Here is a 19640-nt window from a genome sequence, read left to right on the forward strand (position 1 = left end):
CCAGTGGAAGCAGATATTTTCAGGTGTGTTTTTAGTGTGTGTGTGTGTGTGCGTTGTGCATTGCGGGGCAGCTGTGGGGCCATATGTGAGTGATTTGGGCGCTCGGAGGGAAACTGAATTCTGATGACAGACGCACTGTTTGGCTTGCAACACTAGACACACATGCACATGCACGCACACACATGCACGTACACAGAGGAAGCGTACATCAATCAATCACCTGGCTCTGTCTCTCTACATGTGGTGACCGTATGGTGTGTTCACCATATACACACACACACACACACTCTGGCTGAGTGTGCCACTGAGAGGATTTGGTCCTGTAAATGTTCTGATGTAAGATGGATGAAAAAAACACATGTAACCATAAAGTCTCTGGTAATATGAGCTGAGGTGTTTATCAGATGCAGCTTTATGATTTAAAATAGGATGTTTTATTATGCACATTTTAATGTTTTTCACAGTAAATAAACACATCTATGGTGTTCCTTTGTATTAAGATTTAGAAGTTAGATTTTTCTAGTCCAGACAGCATGAAGAATGTTATCATAAATGTCTTGTTTATGAGCTAAAATGACTGCAAGGAAACAAAAGAGCTATTAAAATGGATTTCACTGGCAGTCCATTTTGATGTGTAATCTTTAAACACTGCAGTCTTGCAGCAAATTATCTTTGGATTCTTTTCTTAAACATTCAAAATGCTTCAGGCTGCGTTCAGGATGCATTATGTAACCGCACCACTAGATGTCACTAAAGCATCCACACTGGTCCTTTAAAAGTCTCCTAAAAGTCAGTCTCTCTGCAGCTGACAAATCCTGTCCTTCAAATATGTTTTATGTACATATATTTTTGATGTGTGTTCCCACATGTACAGCCGTTAATTGTACTGTGATCCTCGGAGTGCAGTATGCAAAAAATAAACTTAACCGTGCCCACTTGGGTCCTCTGCTTTCAGCTGGCAGCACAAAACAGATGCTCAGCGGAAGTGCTGGTTGTGGCTCCATCTGTAGCTCTGAGACTACAGAAAGCCTGATTGAAGTGCGGCACTCTTTTGTGAAAAGTTGAAATGTTTTTAACTTCTAGTACCGAGTGCTCTGAGCTCTATGCTGAGCTCTCAGCACTGTCATCAACATAAAACAACAAGAAAGGTCCCAGTGGATACAAAGTCCATGATGGAGCGAAGAGGGGAGGAACAGACCGGGAGAACAGAGAGAAAACAAGAGGGTTGGAACGGCGACAGAGGGCGTGGAGTTTTAGCAAGCTGTGTACGTTATCCACAGTAGTAGTAGCTTTCAAGGTGGGAAATGCTTAAGAAGAGAAATAAATGGTTGGACGAGACCGTCATGGAGGAGAAAGATGAGGTATGCTGTCCTCTCAGGGTCATAAAGGTGGGGAATGGGACCAGAGGCTTAATGGGATGGAGAAACGTTGTGATTGGCTCATTACTGTGATGGAGCACGTTGCCACGACAATTGGCCTTTTCAACCCCCCCACACCCTTTTTTTGTGCACACTAGTTATCTATGCACTGCTGAACAGCAGTGTGTGTGTGAGAGAGAGAGAGAGAGAGAGAGAGCCCACACACTAATACGGGCAAACGCTTGCTTGTAAACTAGCTGCCGCAGTTCACATAAACATCAAAACACTACAAGGTGAAAGCATAACTCGTCACTCGTCTCGAGTAGTACTTGACAAAAATTACCAGAGTATCTCCCTGTCTGTCTGAGAGGAGTCCATGTTCACAGTCATTCATATTTAAAACAGCACTTATTCAGCTCAGCTAGATCATTTTCTTTTCATTTAGGTGTGTTTTAGGATTTTTGTTTTTTTATTAACCTTGTTCCGTGCAGGGAAAATCAGTGCAGAAAAGAACAATGTTCTCAATTGGATTCCCCATTAGGCATGATAAATGAAAGCCTATCATCTCCCTGCCACCAAGCCGGTGTGTTTCCTCCGTCTCTAACCTTACCTCCGCCTATTTACAGTAAGTGCAGCGTTTTCCTAGATAGGAAAACACAGTGCAGTGTGGGAGATGTTTCTTTGTTGGGTTATTGTGTCTAGTTTCAACCAATAAGAGCACACAGGGTGTGTGATAGACACAGTGACAGGTTTATAGTACATCACTGTCTCTGTCCTTGTGTATCAGGTGTGTACATCAGAGGTCTGTGTGTCTGGTAGAACCAGGAGTCCATAGTGAAGTGTGCCAGTTGGCTGCACTCGTACAAATGTCCTATTTCTTTGATTCACCCTTTTGTTCTCCTTCTCAAATGCTGCTCCCTCCTTTCATTCTCTTTCTCCCGCTGCTGCTGCTGCTGCTCTCTCGTCTAACATTTTATTGTTCCATGTTTTTACTTTGACTCTTTAATGATCTTGTCTTTCTGTCCCCACAGCGGCGGAGAGGTAGCGGAGTTTTCTGCGCAAACTGTCTGACCACCAAGACGTCATTGTGGAGGAAAAACGCTAACGGAGGCTACGTCTGCAACGCATGTGGTTTATACCAGAAGCTACATTCGGTAAGGCATTAGCTGGCAGCGTAAAATCACACAAGATCTCATATCTACTCACATAAGATGTACATTTGGTCATAAAGGATGCGCTGGTGCTGTTTAATAGACTCCGCTGTGTGTTAGTCTGTCCACAGGGTGGTTTGGACCACTAATTACCATTCCTCCTGTCTAGCCAATTAGCATACGATGCAAATGAAACGGTGCATACTGCAGTTAAATTCTTGTATATATTCAGTGAATCCCGCTGTGAAAAAGTAATATTGTGGAAAAAAAGTATATTTGATCTGGTGGGTGCTGGGAGTTACACACCATTTCAGCAGGCACAGTGAGCCAGATCCATGGAGTGAGAAATATGATGGAATGAATCAACTTTACCATCTAAGCCTGGGGAAAGTCTATGGAAATCCCAAATTTAATTAGACTGCATGAATTACAGATGAGATAAAGACCCAGCCTGGAATTTAGTTGACTTCAGAATATCAAACTCATTCACCTCAGATATGTACATAAGGTCTTTAAGCTGTTTACACACTGCTATATATACCTATTATAACTCAAGGGTTTATAAATATGAGGCCAGATTTTGCGTTCATATGGTGTTTTTTTTTAAGCTCGGCCTGTAAATTCTGAAATGTTTGTGTGCAATAAATCTTGGTGTTAATAAATGCATCAGTAGCCTGACCGTGTTACAACCCTGAGCAGTGTGCTGCAATTATCGAATGGAGCTTTAAAGACCTTTTAGAGGATGACAAGCGATTGAAGTTTACTCCTTCCTGCCCCTGCAGATGTCCTTGGTTCAACCCGTCCATCTCATCTGCAGCTCCAATCACGTTCCGGCTCTCTCTACTCTTGGCAATCTTCACGACAACCATATTTTATATCCCATAATAAAAGTTTTATACGCTCTACACACATTATTAGAGAGGATAGCAGCTAGTAAAGCACTTGAGAGCGAGAGAGGGGACGGGAGAGAGTTATGAATAAAGAGGCAGGAAGAGGTAGACATACCGGGGGGGGGGGGGGGGGGGAGGAAGGGAGAAAGACAAATGAAGGGGGAGAGAAAAGGAAGGGAAGACAAAGACAGAAAGAGGGAAATATTAAGGTAAAGTGAGATAATGGAGGGACAGTGTGTGTGAAGAGTGAGAGATGGAGCCAGGATGTGGAGATAAGGGCAGAATGGAGGAGGGAGCTGGATAGAAAGATGGATAGATGGAGAGAGAATTATGTTCAGCAGCCCAGGTATTCTACCACAGCTGTAACAGCTGCTGGATGTTTGACTAGTGGTTTGAGTACACTCAAGATTGTGTCGTATAAATCATTTCATTCAGCTCCCACTGCTGTCTTTGGCATTTGGCTATCAGGTTATTGAATATGGTGCAGTCTTCAAGCGTCGGGCAGATTTTCCTTTGGTTAGACTTGTCGTCCAACTCTGCTTTTGGCCTTTCAGATATTACACAGCAGAGCGCTTTGTGCTCTGCCTTCCTCTCTGGTTTATACTCACTCTTCATATCCAGGTGCGCTCTCAGGCTGCGTTCAGGCTGAAGCGACTCTAATCTGATTTTTTTTTTTTTTTTTCATTTGATGGAACACCTTATCCAAAAATACACTGCAGTCACTCTGATTTTCATTTCTCCTGATGTGAACCACCTTTGACAGGCCTTAAATAAATTAGAATTAAACACTGTGGCCTGTAATGTTAACAAAGCATCAGGCGCCCTGAATCTCCTACCAGGTTGATTTAACATGAAAAGCCCAAATTCATTTACTACTCCAACAGTACTGAGTTTAGTCCTCAACCCTTTACCACACTCCTGGCTAATTATCAGAGACTCGGGAGTTTAATTGACCACTGTTTTTTTATTTAAGGAAAAACTGCTGTTTTCATGGCTCTGTAAAATATTTATACCATAACATGTCAATCAAACTGCAGTCATAAACGTCACAGCCAATCACACTGACAGTTTTAACAGTTATATTTTATATCACATTTTTTTCCTGCGCAATCAATCAGCAGCACACCAAAGTCCAGGTTTTTCCAGCCTTAACACCGAGTCGGTCAGACTTCATCTCTCCTCTATGAACAGATAATCCTGCTTCCAACCCCAGTGCTGTATTGAACCGGGTTTCTTGTGTGTGTTTTTTTATTATTTTTTATTCACTCCTCCCTTTACGACTTCTTCTGTGCACCATCTAAGCATCATAAAGTATAAGAAACATGTTTGACTAGTATCATTTTTTCAGGATGTGGGCTGTCATTCTTCTCAGTAATGGAATTTTGTTTATGATATTGATCCCGATATCTTAGATGAATGTAAAAACCATCAGCACAGCAGCTCAGTGAGAACATTAGAGCCATATTTTTGCTCACATAAAGATATTAGACTTGTCATTGTTTGTTAAGTGTGAATTTACATAAAAAGAGCAGCAGCAGCCTGCATGTAATGTTCTTATAAATGACTGACCTCTTCTTTAATATTTGACCACTGCACCCACACATTGACTCACCTCTGTGCACATACATTCAGGAAATGTGTTCACTGTGCCTTCATCCCACTTTAGTTTGGTTTGTCACCCACTGAAACGTCTGAAATTCTCTGATTTGTGTGAAATCAACAACACATAAACATAATTAAAACTCAATTCCTCAGTATTGTGTGCCTAATATTTCCAACCTTGTGGTGCAATTTGAACATTTTTTTAAAACTCCTCTCAATTATGCAACACATTTGTTTTGACAATGACAGTCTTTCATCATTTTTTATAAACTTCAGTTAATAAAGTTTAGATTGTAGTGTGAAATTCTTTTTTTTGCGGCCTCTTCACGCTCACAACCGACTTTGGAATGTTTTTATTTTGCATTATCATTGATAGATTTATGCCTACCAAAGTATTTTATAGGAACATATTATGTAAGGATACCCAAGTCTTCAGGGCTAATAACATTTACATCAGATGTAAGTGCACCCCCTAGTGGTTAGGGCAAACACCACAGTCATCTAGAGTGCTCAATTATATTATATTGTTATGTTAAAAACACAGGCTAATTAATAATTCCAACTTGAGTCTCTCATTGATGATTAGTCAACTACAGTTTTAGATCTTCATGATCATTTGGCAAATGGCCAAATGCTCACCTAACCTGACTCCGGACTTTAAAAATCCCTGGGCAGCCTGATTGCTCAAAGCTGAGAGCGGTCTGTTTGTTCTATCCACAGCTGATTGCTCCATTGGCATTTAACTTAACTTAAAGTCAGTAAAATCACTTATCCATTAAGCAGGAGTTCCATCAGGAGATGGGGGTGAATGTATACGTGACATTTGAGTCATCTGTGTAATTGTCATTTCTCTTTCAGACACCGAGACCCCTGAACATCATCAAGCAGAACAACGGCGAACAAATCATCCGAAGACGAACCCGGAAGCGACTCAACCCTGACACGCTGTCATCTGAAAACCCTGCCCCAAAGCAGCAACGTATCACCAGCGAGGAGCGCATGAACGGGGAGGAGTCCGACAGAAGCTCGGTCAAAAACCAGCAGCCTTCCCCACGCTCGCGCTCACCGCGCTCCACTCAAGCCTTCTTAGCCAATCAGACGTTGGAGATCCACAGACGAATGCCTCCGCTCCTTCTCCCCCCACACACTCCCACCTCAATGGTTGCTGAGGGCAACGGCGGCATCACTGATGGAGGGATAACTTCAAAAGCAGAGGGAGGAAAAGGAGGAGGGGGATCAGAAAGAGGCAGTCCCATCGAAAAGTACATGCGTCCGTCCAAACCGTCTAGTTACTCACCTCCTGGCTCACCCATTGAAAAATATCAGTACCCCCTTTTCTCCTTACCCCTACCATTAACCCTCTCACCTGATTTGACCCCTGAGTCCGACTGGCTCAGATTCTGGACCAAGTATAAGATGGCAGCCGCCTCTGGGGTTCCTGGCAGCATCAGTAATCTAAGCAGTCCGAGCAGCCTGGGAAATAATGCTCACTATCTTGGTGCAATGGTGACCTCAGTGCAGCATCATCAGCAAAGCTACACAGTGCCTTACTGTGCCTCTCCATACTCCCCTCTTCCTCCTCCACCAGCTCCCGCGCACTATCCTCCTCCTCCTCTTCACACACAAACATCCTCATCGTCATCATCAATAGAAAATGATGCACCTTTGGATCTCGCAATAAGACAAAGAGATACAAATGCACATGTGTCAACGAATGGTGCAGACCAGAGGAGGCAGGAGTCTCCGCTGACTGAGCGGTTAAGAGAGAACTGGAAAGGAGAGAAGGAGGAGGAGGAGGGGGAGGAGCAGACGGATGAAGGAGGAAGGAGCGAGGAGATGGAGAAGGAGGTCAAATGTCAGACAAGTGTCGCTTTAAATCCCAAAATGGTGGAAGTGGCCACGCAGGACGACCTGACCAACCGCTGCATCCACTGTGGGATTTACTTTCTGGACGAGGTCATGTACGCTTTGCACATGAGTTGCCACGGCGACAAGGGACCATACCAGTGCAGTTTTTGTCTCCACGTGTGTGTTGATCGGTATGATTTCACCACGCACATACAGAGGGGCTTACACAGGTACGCACAGCAGAAGGGCCACGTGCAGGATGGCAGCGCCGCATCGTCCGAGAGTCAGAACCCAACAACGGAGGAAACAGATGGAGGTCATCAATGTGAGGTCACAGGGAAGAATGAGGATGTAGCAGGAACATGTCAAGACAACCAAGAAGGAGAAGAAGCTACAGGCAGTGATGCTGAAGACATGGAAGCCGAGACGAACGTACAAGGAGAGGACCACATCCCAGCAAACCAGGAAGTAGAAGGCCAAGCGGTGTCAGAAATGGGCGACAGCACTGCGGAAACCACAGAGGTCCTGACTCCCTCCGAGTCTAAAAACTTAGAAGAGAACACCAATGGAAATTAAATGATGTCCTTTAGATCACGCGAACCTTTATGAACGTGAATGAATAAGCTGTACGTGTTGCTAGATGCTAGATGGGCCTGTCCTGGGCACTAAATGGAACACATCCTTATGCTGGAAGCTGTCATAAATCATAGTAGGATCCAGCTGGACTACAGCACAGGGGAGCAGTCTGAATCCTCCGAGTGACAGTCACCTGACAGCGCTGTGGTGGGGAAAAAAAATAAAAAATTCAACAATGGAGGCCAAGCATGCAGCTCAAATCACCTGTAGCCACTGCACATGCTGTCGGACTATGAGGTGGACTTAGGATGAGTGTGAGGAGAATAAAAAACAAACTCAACTAATATGATTACTTATGCTGACAAGCTGGTTCAAACTACTCAGACTTTTACTTTGGTACAAACGGATCTGATCTGGTTACATCGGCTTCATTCTTCCCCAGAGCTCTGTTTTTCTGTGCGAATGGATCCAAAATCCAAACTTATTTTGACTTGCTACTGTCTTAAAGCAGCTGTAGCTCAGTTTTGGTACAAAAAAAAAAAAAGATCAGTGGATCAATGCAATTGATCACCATTGTTGCATGGTGGCTCAAAAGAACAGCGTCAGCTGATCAAACCGGTGGAACTCCGGACCGAAGTGTTCTCTTCATCAAGTCGGATCAAACCAAGTGACATTATTTTGTACTCTCCTCCGTGCCATGATACTCTAGCTATGTGCCTGGCTGCCTGCCTAATAGAACAACCATCTATTAACCTGCTTAACATTTATATTATTATTAAGAATAATAATAATAATAATAATAATAATAATGAGGATGATGTTTCAGAAAATGCAATTTGCTACACTTTCCTATATAATATGTTATTTTGTAAATGCTTTTTGCAGGAAATGGTACTATATATAAAACCTAGTTGTTTTTGAGCTGTTCACTTGTTAACAGCAGTTCTCTAACAGAAATGGTACGAGCAGCAGAGAGGGGGTTGTGTGCATGTGTGCATTTGTGTTCGTTGCATTTTTTTTGTGTGTAAGGATGTGTCCATCCCCAGATGATGATGATAATGTAAACGTAATGAAGGCTCAGTTTTTCAGTCCTCAGGGGTCACACGTGTCACACACCAACCCACCTGTTTCATAGCATGTGACACATCATGGTTTTAGCATGTTACATATTGTTCTCTTATATATGTTGTTATTGTGTGTTTTTTTTTTTTTAATAGGTCAACATAAGTTTTTTTTTCTTGTATGTCTACATATTGTTACACTTTTATAGAGAGACTTAGGAAGTTTTATCAAAAGGATCAACGTGTTGGGTTAACTGTATAAACTCTTCCTCTGTATTGAGCTTACAGAGATTCTCGCCTACAGTGTTTTATCTCATATTGCTGAGAGTTTTTGTAGGGTACCTCTATGTAGCATGTTAGCATCCTATGAAATCTGCAAAATATGTTGGGAGCTGTTACATGTTAGAACTTGATAATTCTGTAAAAAAAAAAAAAAAAGATGAAATGAAGTAACGTCACATCACACTTTGTCCATTCATCGCTGCCATCAGACCAACTGAACCCTCCTTTAGCCTCCCTTTAAACCAAATTTTACCATTGAGAGAATCACAACAGTCAGGTTCCTTTGAGAGTCGTCGTCCCCCTGATCTCAAGATCAAGTGGCCATCTTGTTTATTTTCTATATGGAGAGAGTGACTCCTCCAGCCTTGCTGCCTTAGTTGCTAGAAAACAAAAAAAATAAAAGACGTCACTGAAGGAAATCACAAATGGCTAACAGGAAGGAAGGAACTAGATTAAGAACAACATATTTTTCTATCCAACAGACATGAATGAAAACTATTCCGCCTAGTGCCTGGTAACTTGTACCTCTTTTTTTCTTCAAACTTCAAATGTTTTTGTTGTCTATGTGAAACTTGTATGCTATATTAAGAGCTCTGCTGCAGTACTATATAAACTCTTGGGTCAAACTTTTAATTTGCAGTTCACGAGAAGACATCCCTGTCCTTTTTTTTTTTTTTTTCTTGGTTGCCGTGCCAACTGTCAATCGCCATCTTTGAATGATGTGTCTGTATGTACACTACTCTGCCTCATTTCTTGTATATGTGTTATGTCACCAGAGTGCCCATATCACGGTAAAGGTAGTGCTATTTATTCATCAAGGTTAGCATTAATGCTTTCGCTGAGATATAGTCTATGCTAAATTGCTCCTCCCGTTTAGTTTAAATACTGCAAATATTTGATTTTATTTTGATAGCATGCTGCCCAAAGTTCACAATCATTTTCACCAAGTTGGTTTGTTAGTGCTAGCGCTTTAGTACATCACACTGCATTTTGTGTGTGTGTGTAGCAACACGTCCTCATCTGTTATATTTGTGGGTATTAAGGAAGTCAATTGGAGGATTATTATTTTATTTTTTAACCAAAGGTTAAGACATTATATCAAAGTAAATCCTGTTCTCTGTTCAGGCATCTCTAAAATATAAAGAACTACATGTTTTAAAGGAGCAATCCTTATATTCAAACTTCTATTATTTACCTTGAACACACACCTTCACATAGGAAAACTTTTATTTTGAAAAGTTTATTTGATATATTGTGTTTAACACAAAGCCTTAATATCACCAGCGCTGCAAGGTCTTAAACTGTCAATGCTGCGTGCTTACCATTGAAACTCCTTTACATTGTTTGGTTGTAGTGCTACATGAAGTGAATGCTTTATGGCTCTTTTATTCTAAAGTAAGCCCCGTTTTTGGTGAACAGGACTCATCGCGTGAGACCTGATAGAGCCAGTTTTTACTTTTTATTCTGGGAAATGTTTGGGTTTTTTTTTGGGGGGGGGGGGGTACCTTTTTAAGGGGCTGCTAGTAAAATAAAATCTGTTTACATTTGTAATTGTAGCAAAGAAAAAAAAAGGAGAAAGAACAAAGGGACGGATGGAGTGATACCTGCTGAGATGTATGGATGGGAGCCTTTGAAGGATGATGTGGATGAATAAAGGGAGGGTGGGATCAAATGATGCTTGTAGTCGCTGATGAAAAGAGGTTTCCATCCCCCTCTCATCTGTTTGCCTCTTTACCTCCCTTCAGCACCACTTCTGTCCTTTTCATGTGTTGTTTTTTATGGAACGTTCGCTCTCCATCTCATCTTTGATTTCAGGCGTCCACCTGCTACCACAGGGCGCTCGTCTCTCCTGTATCGCTGCATCCCTTCTTTTGATAAATGTATGAAAGATGGGTGAAGGAGGGTTTAAATGGAGAGGGGTGGAGGTGGTGGGGGGAAGCTGACTTACTTGCCTTTGTTTAGGTTGAATTTCTCATATTCTCACATATTCTCTCGGAGCAGTTCTTCGTGGAATTTCTAGGAAGTAGTTTGGTTTCTTTTCCTTTCTGGGTTTACGCATCATCTTGATGAACCACAAAGATTTCTCAGCAGGCGAAATCAGATGCCGAGATATTTCAGTAGTTTAGCTTTGAAGGAAAATCTTCTCCCTGTACGATAATAAAAAACATTTTTCATGCACACTTTACATTTTGTAAGTGTAAACGCCTTATCTGGATTCTCTGTTTGTTTAATGTTGCTGCCCATAAATCACGGTACAAGGGGTGATTGATAAATCCTCGGCCTTATTGGAAGGAGTCAACTCACTTTATTTGGAGCTTCTTTCATGCTCATGTCTCACCCACTGCTTCAATATGCTGTAAGACGGCTTGTCGTCCATCGTGTCCATCATTTTTCATCCAAAAAAAAATACACAAAAGCTATTGATCGTCAAACTAAAGCTGAACTCTGCATCTCCGTCTATCGGCCACAAACTTATCAATCACCCCTCATATTTATATATTGGGAGACTGTATGTTCGAGGTTTGATGGCATTTCAAATCAGCGTTTACATTAGGAGGCCTTAACAAGTGTTTTAATATTTTGTCTTCGTCCGAATGTGTTCTAGAAATTGATGCTGTCGCTTGCACTCCATTTATTATGTTCTTATTGCCAAGGAAGGGACAACACACACACCCACACACACAGTGGTACTGATTGAGTGTACAGTGTTAACCAAGGCCAGACACACACTCATGCATGCAGATACACACACACAGCAAGTATGTACATTTAATCAATATATTTTAGTAGAATTCTCAGTTGAATGGCTTTTATAGAAGAAAAAATGGGATTTTGTTTTGTTTTTGTTTAGGTTATGTTCTCTCTCATGTTGTATTTTATTCTGCTACCTTTCTGTACTTTATTGTTTTTAGATTTTTTTTCATGCAAAATGATATTTCAACAACATATTTTGACAGCCAAGAAAAGTTTGTTACACAGCTAAACTTGAAGAGTAATGATGATGATGATAATAATTAATAAAAGTAATAACAACGTTACTGGACAATGTGTGTGTTCATTCATTCAGACACGTGACATTTGATGTCCTTCCACCTGCTCCTGGATGCAGAAAGCATCATGTGTAGAAGTCCTTGTCCATGTTGGCCAAAAGTCTGAGCATCCATGGAAGTCAGCTGATGCTTGGACTGCACCCTGTGTGTCTGTTCTGTCTGTTAATGTGAAACATGATGCTGTCAGATTAAAGTGTGTGTCCGAGAACAGACAGGAACCAGTCAAAGGCATGAAGAAATAATAATAATGCATTTCCTCTCTGTTGGGCAGGCACTCAAAGTGCTTGCATTGAGATGCATTATTCATTCACACCACATTCACAGTGGCAGTGGTAAGCTACCAGTGGTAGCCACAGCCACAGAGATGTGGCTGCCAAGGTGCACCTATGGCCTCTCCGACCACTGCCAATTCATTCACCAGTGAGTGTATGTGGGTAAATGTGGGTAAAGTGACACATAACAATGACTAGGGAGGAGCTGGGGTTGAACTGCCAACCTTCCAGTTATTGGACAACCCTGCTCTACCACTGAGCCACTGCTGCCCTAGAACAAGTGTGATAATGTGGTAACAACCGTATGACCCACATGTTGGTGTCAAGCAAAGATAAACATTTTGATATTATAACATTACAAAATTCTAATAAGACAATTGATATTCATTTTTAACCCTTTGTGATCCTGCCTCTGGAGCAACAGCAGGGTCAGAACTATGTGATTTCATTCACCTTTTGTTTCCCTTTTCAAGTCAATACTGGGGAGTTAGCAGAAGGTTCACATAGTAAAACTGGAGCGAACTCATCTGCATGTTCGTGAAAATTGTTTCTTCTATTTTTGTTGCAGGAACAACAGCTTGTGACGAGTCGAGGTTTGGCAACACACCTAGAGGCTCGTTTCGTACCACCACACACTACACACGTTTGTTTTAATTCCTCCTTTGGCTCAGGAACTCTTGACAGACTTGTGTGGCGCATTATCAATTTATATTTGTGTTTAAGTTCAGAATATTGATCGGAGTTGATTAACTCTGTGTGCTAGCCTGCAGTTAAAATTATGTAGCAGCAGGGCACCACTTAAGTGTGTGTGTGTGTGTGTGTTGAGATGATTTGCCACCAAACTCGGTGTCAGACTGGAATACTAAATGCCCCATGAGGTCAACACAAGCAGTACATCATGATGAACCTGTTCAATGCAAGAGAGCTCCAATAAATACATAAATAAATAAAAAAAACTGAACATGCAACAATTCAAGAACAATTCACCGACTATGCATTCATAAAAAAAGCATTGGATGGAATATGTATGCCTGCACACGCTGCATGTTTTTCAGTGCCTGCTTGCACCGTCTGCCCCTGCTGCTCTGTCTGTCAGCCCGCCTGTCTGCCTGTTCAAACATGTCTGTTTATTGTAATTCATGTTTATGTATAAGTTATGTGCCCTGTGTGTTGACGGACGTTTGGAAGGTGCGCTCACCATGTGCATGCTATATATTGTCATGTGTTTGTGAATACTGAATGGATGTTAAATGACATTTTATGGCAGTCTGTGTATAGATAGGTTGTGATGTAATGAGAGCAGGATTTTTGCCAGTGATCATTCTAAATGAAGGCATAATTACTGCTCTGCCTTCTGAGCATGTCGGCTGCATGTCATCAGCTTCACTGGTCCACTGTGGAGGGATTTGCTCTGTAATCTTCTTTTCCTTGTATTTCCTCTTTACTGTAATTGCTACAATATCTGCAAACTCTCGTCTTCTTCCTCTCCTCCTCCTCCTCCTCCTCCTCCTCTCTACAGGGGTCAGTATGCAAATATAGAGTCCTGTGCTCTAAAACACACACACACAGCTTTTCCTTGGCCCGTCCTTCACATTAGGACTCTGGAGTTCTTCAATAATAATTCCCATAATATCTCCTCACAATAACAACGATAATGCGTGTGTGTGTTCACCTGCAGCCTACCATTCCTCCACAGTATACCACCACGTTTCTATTAAAGTGCATCTTTATTTTCTAGACAACATGAGGACAAACAGCTGACAACATAATCCTCAACTTCTTTATGTGAGTTTCTCTATAATTCTGTACCTGTTGGTTTGTTTCCATGTGTGATTTTCTGATGATATTAAACTTTTAAATGTGTCTGAGAGTGTTTATCTGTGTTCAGCGGGTGCTTGCACGCTTTAAACATTAATATTGTTTCTTTTTCTTCAGCAGAAACAGAATTAAGCAGGTTGAAGACTCACATATAATCTTAACCACATTTTGTATGCAGTGAGTGCAGTAGCCCTATTATGTATTTTTATTCTTTATTTGTTATTGTGTTCTAATTTTTTTTAGCCCTAAATCTATTATATTAAGTAGTCAAAATGGTATTGTGTGTGTGCACTATTTTCCTTACCAAGTTTTGATGAGTTCTGTAGGCTATATTCTGCCTTATTGTCATTGGAACGATGTGTTTGTGTTTGTCTTATAAGACACTGTCTTTGAATATTGACGACTTTCCAGAAGAAGCTCACACATAAACAGTTTATACCTCTTTTTTATCCACTGTCGACGCTTCTGTTTCTTTCTGCTTTATTGTCTCCCACAGTCTGTTATCTATCCAATCACCCCCTCACCCCCACACACACACACAAATCGTCCAATATCTCCCAAACAATTGGAACTTGATTCAATTTGGGAGACTAATGTATCTCACTGCTGCATTCTGGCGTCCTCAAAATTGAAGTGATGGTCCAAAACTGTTCTATAAACACAGGTCAGAACAGGATGCATCATGAATTGACGATGACATGTTTACTATCGACATTCTCGTCAGTCACTATATTGCACGTAAAGATCAGTTCTAGGACTACAATTGAAGTCAATGCTAAAAAGAATAAAGCAGCTCACCTTTGCTACAAAAAAAAAGAATGTTCAAAAAAGTTTCAGGGGCCCTGGAATGTTTTATCTATCTTTAATGAAAGTTGCATATTAAGATTACAGTGAGCCAAGAAATAAAAAAGTATGCTCTAAGGCAATGACAAATTATAGATGAAACAGGAATAAGCACCTTCATACAGCCATGGGTCATTTTATATTATTAGCTTAACAGTAAGGCTTGATAAAATGATGTTGTATTTATGAATGAGATTATACCAGTTTAACTTCCTACAGTCTCACCTGTCACTCAGAACAAAACGAATCAAGAATCTTTATTGTCATTATGCATGGCACAGGGAAATTTTGTCCGGTAGCTCTTGGCATATAAGGCCATAAATATGTTATGCTGCAGTGTAATGACATGGTCAAGTCCAGCAGGATGTTAGAAAGTGTGGCGTAGTGCATATCACAGACTTTAGCACAGGGTGTGAATATGTGTCAGCAGGGATCCAGTGTCTATAGGAGCCGTGTCTCAGTCTGCATGTATGAGTCTGGATGTTTCTATACAGCCTGTTGGTGGGTGGGTGGGGTCTGCAGCACTACACCTGGCCTTCCTCTGGATCCGGTCAGCATTAGAGAGTCCAGATCTGTGAGAGGACTCCCTACAATCCCCTGAGCCGCTCTCACCACCCAGGTCAAGTCCTTTCTGTGCTGTGCAGCTACTGTACCACACTGTCACACTGAGACAGAGGATGCTCTCTACTGTGGCTCTGTAGAAGTCTGCGAGCAGTTGAGAGGAGAGTGCAGCACGTTTCAGCCTCCTGAGGAAGAACAGCCTTTGTTGGGCTTTCTTCACCAGGTGAGAAGTGTTCAGAGACCAGGTCAGGTCAGATGTGATGTGGATGCCCAGGAGCTTGATGTCCACAGCCTCTCTTTACATGAGGAGACCTCCTAAAGTCCACAGTGACCTCCTTGGTCTTGCTGATGTTCAGAACAAGGTTGTTAGCTGAACACCATCTCGTCAGGTGCTGGATCTCCTCCCTGTAGTCTCATCATTGTCCGATGTGTCGTCCACAAACTTCACAACTGGGTTTGTGGAGTGTATGGCAGAACAGTCCTGATAAACAGAGTGACGAGGACTGGACTGTACACAGCTACACACAGCCCTGTGCTGCACCTGTGTTCAGGATCCGTGTGGATGATGTGTAGAGAAAAGTGAAAGTTTGAGCCAAACAAACAAAATAAACCTTTTCCTCCTGTTAGTGTTTCTCGCTGCGGTCTCATTAACAGGGCGAAAAACATTTCCTCTAAGCACACCAGCTGAGCGTGTGTTTACTACACAGCAGTGCGAGAATACTGTAATGGGCGACTTATTGGGTTATTTAATCTGCTATTCATGCTTATCAGACTTGTAACCACTCTGACAGGGAAAAAAATGTTGGTTTAAAAATCAGAGCTGAAGGCGATTTCCCTTCACGACTCACTGGCTTCTTCAATGATGACTCTAATAGCATGTATACATCTTAACTTAGCTTGAGGCTATTGACATTTCACATCAACAACCACTAATACAGCAAGGGCCTCAGATATATTCAACTTGTGGTAATGGGGAGGATAAGAACATCTACTTAAAGAGCTACTTTTTGATAACTAAAGGTTCATTTTCATTAATATATACCTGGGGAAACAGAACACTGATTATAAATAGGAGTGTAAAGGGGTCAGACAGGTCAAGGCTGTAGTCTGTCCCTGTGCACAGCTGATACACAGGTGGATCTGAGTGTTAGATTTCAGTATCCAATTCAATCTCCACTGTACAGAAAGACTCAAATCCAGACAAGAGAAGAGCAGAAACCACCTGTTCACTGTTCAGGAATGTCTTATTTGAAGAATTATCATCTCAGATCAATGCCTCCCAACCTTTTTATACTCCTGACCTCCTAAAATTAGGACGTCTCTCCTGGCAACCCCAGGTTAAACATGTACACAGACAGGTTGAGACAGTGTTTTAATGCTGTAATGAATGTTCATTGAATTTTATCCTTGAGTAGATAGGATTGCCAAAGTGTTAAATCTGGTGTCTATCAATATAATTACTCAAAAACCCCAACACCGTTAGCTCAGCTCTTGTAGCGCAAGCTGCAACCTGTTAGAGTCTTTCACCTGTCAGCTGGATTTATTGTCATTGCCAGAAGGGGGAGACAGTGAGCATAAAGTCTGCAAAAGCAACAGCCCAACTGGACATTTTTGTATTAAATTATTTTTTTCTTCCTACAAATATTCTCATCATTTTGACTTAACTCAGATGACACATCATTTTGTCCACACTCTGTTTATTTAGCATGTTCTTTAATCGGCTTAAATAGAGCTCTGGTGAGGTGGGACTCACATCATCTTCAAATCCCTGTGCTGCAGCATTTAGAAATAATAAAATAAAACAAAATGCAGCTGGACAGGAGGCGAGACAGCAGAGAAAATAAAATCTGGATCAGCAGACTGAAACAAGGTGTTATTGTGATTTAATGGTCCTATTTTTTCACATGTAGTGGTAATTTGTTAGGATGATAGATAATAGAAGCATCCTCACTTCTCCCTTCTTTTCCTGTTACGGTCCTGCTGCCCTGACCTTTGCATTTTCACTGTGGCTTGCTTGTGATCCAATTGAGCATGTTTAGCAACATCTTGATTACTAGCAACCAGCTGCAGGCTTAATTTTTGATTACAGGCTTTAAACGGGTCAAAGTAGCATATTCACTTCAACAATTCAGGTATTCAATTAATAGTAAGCATGTGGTTTGTTAAAATCCAACACACAGGTCAGAGCGTCCTGACCTCTGAATTCAATCAATGTAAAAAAAAAAGAAGTTTTTCTGTGATTACACATCTTAGCTCGCTTAATTTTAGTTTGTAGGTGATTTCAGTGTGGAAGAAAAGAAAAGCTATGAAAAAGAAGCAAATGAGTAAAAACTCCCTGTGCCTGTGGCTCCCAGCTCTCCTCACCCCTCCACCCTCCACCTCATCCATCCATTATTCAGTATACCTTCAGGTCAAACTCTCAGCGTCTTCTTGACATCTCCCCTATCTTCTGTGCTGTCTCCCATTCCCCTCTCTGTGTCTTCGCTCTCTCCATCTCTCTGACTGTCACCCTTTCATATTCCCCCAAAAATGACCTCAGGGATGAGACACCCAGCTGTGAAATGTCAACTTTTTATTGTTTTTTTTTTGTATTTTAATTATAGTCATATGCACTTACTTTTTTTTTGCCGGCTAGGAGTTTGTGAAAGTGAAGAAAAGTTCTTTGTCACTTGGTCTTTCGTCTTCTGTCTTTATGTACACATGCAGAGCTTGAAGGTAAATGCATTTCACAGGGGCCCAAATACAGAATGGGATCTGGGAGCACCTGCAAATCAAATGTGTTTTTGTTCATGAGTGGCTATTTTGCATTTCATTTTTAAAATCCTTTAAGAAGTAATCCTTTTTAATTATTTTTTTAAAGACAACAAATGTCTCTTCAAACCTCTAAACTAAAGAGATAAAAATACTTAAAAAAATATAATTTAAGCTACTCAGGCTTCAGAATCGCATAATTGTGCACATTAACTGAATTCTTCTTCTTCTTCTTCTTCTTCTTCTTCTTTTTCTGCTTCTTCTTCTTCTTCGACGCTCGAAGGAAGAAGAACGGTGTGTGATTGACAGGTCATTAGCCTAATTAGCTAGGGCTAGCTGCCTGTTGTGAAGGTGGCGATTGTATCTATCTTGAAAGTGTGCCTGGATAAAGTTGAAAGTTGGCATGGGGTCAACACCGAAACTTTGTGTTTCAAAACGGATATTTTTACACACACAGCGCGAAGTTCTGCGGATACAAACAGCTAATCAATAATTATGCCAATGGAGGCCTCAGGCAGCAGGTGAGTTCTGAATTGACAGTGTTGCTAGCTTAGTTCGTCAGCTAACGTTACGCAGCTTTAGTGCGTCATTAATGGTGCATTTGTTGCGGGTTTTAGCTAGCTAATCCACGCAGCTGTTGGCTGTGGGTAGTGCTGTTAAACAGCTTTTTGTGTGCTGTCATTTCTTATTTATTTTTAGTAGCAAGGGGGAAGTCACAGGCTTTGGCAGGTGTGTGTTAACCTGCAGTCAAAACATACAAGAAGGAAGTTTTACTGTATAATCTGACAGCTGTAGTTGGAGTTATTTTACAGCAGAGTTGAACATTAGATAGACCTGACACACCACTTTAGTCAGTATCTGCTTGTGTCTTAATGCACCACGTTTAATAATCCAATCTGTGTGGAATTGATACTGTTATAGTCGAAGGAACAGTAAGGTTTGAAATGTAGGGCCTTTACTGTTACTGGAGTCTGTTACTGGAAATTTAAATTGTTGTATTGCTGTTTTCACTTAAGTAAAGGATTCTACCCACTTGGGTGCCTGACATATCTAGGTCACTGATGTCTCCAAAGCCTGGAGCGTTTTGCAGTATGGACATTACTGTTATCAAGTCTTTCCCTGATGCACGATGCACTTCTCCAACTTTATAATTAACACAGTCATTCAGACTGATCAGCAAAGTGACAGAAACCCAAAGCAACAACAATGTTTTACACCTAGATTGTTTTTATATATATTTTCCAACCTGACAGTTCTTGCATTTAAGGATTTTTTTTACATATAGATGATGTGATGTCAGTGAAATGTCACGATGGGGTGGCAGCCATATGTAAGCAACTATTTATGATCATTGATGATCTATGAGAGCAGGTTTTTTTGCAGGAAGGACTTTTATACTTATTTATATAAATAAATAATCTACTGGAAAGAAGCTTGGATGATTATATAGAGATGAAGAGCATGGTTTCTGCACTTAAATTCTTAATATTAAACACTATTGCACACTATTTATTTGGAAGGTATTGTGTGGTGAGGTAAAAATGGAGGTACAGCAGTTATAGAGTCACTGACCGATT

The 19640-nt window shown here is 41.2% G+C and overlaps 1 protein-coding gene across 4 annotated transcripts in view; it reads left to right on the forward strand.

Moving 5' to 3' along the window:
• Window positions 1–8926, forward strand: part of trps1 (trichorhinophalangeal syndrome I) — a 193932-nt gene extending 185006 nt beyond the window's left edge. For all 4 annotated transcript variants that reach the window (XM_028431880.1, XM_028431887.1, XM_028431864.1 and 1 more), the window contains 2 exons: window positions 2390–2512; window positions 5860–8926. In XM_028431880.1, coding sequence (XP_028287681.1) covers window positions 2390–2512; window positions 5860–7425 — 1689 coding nt within the window. In that variant the 3' untranslated portion in view covers window positions 7426–8926. The remainder of the gene's footprint in view (window positions 1–2389; window positions 2513–5859) is intronic.
• The last annotated feature ends 10714 nt before the right edge of the window (window positions 8927–19640 follow it).

This window comes from Parambassis ranga, chromosome 2 (assembly GCF_900634625.1).
Source record: "Parambassis ranga chromosome 2, fParRan2.1, whole genome shotgun sequence".
Lineage (NCBI taxonomy): Eukaryota > Metazoa > Chordata > Actinopteri > Ambassidae > Parambassis > Parambassis ranga.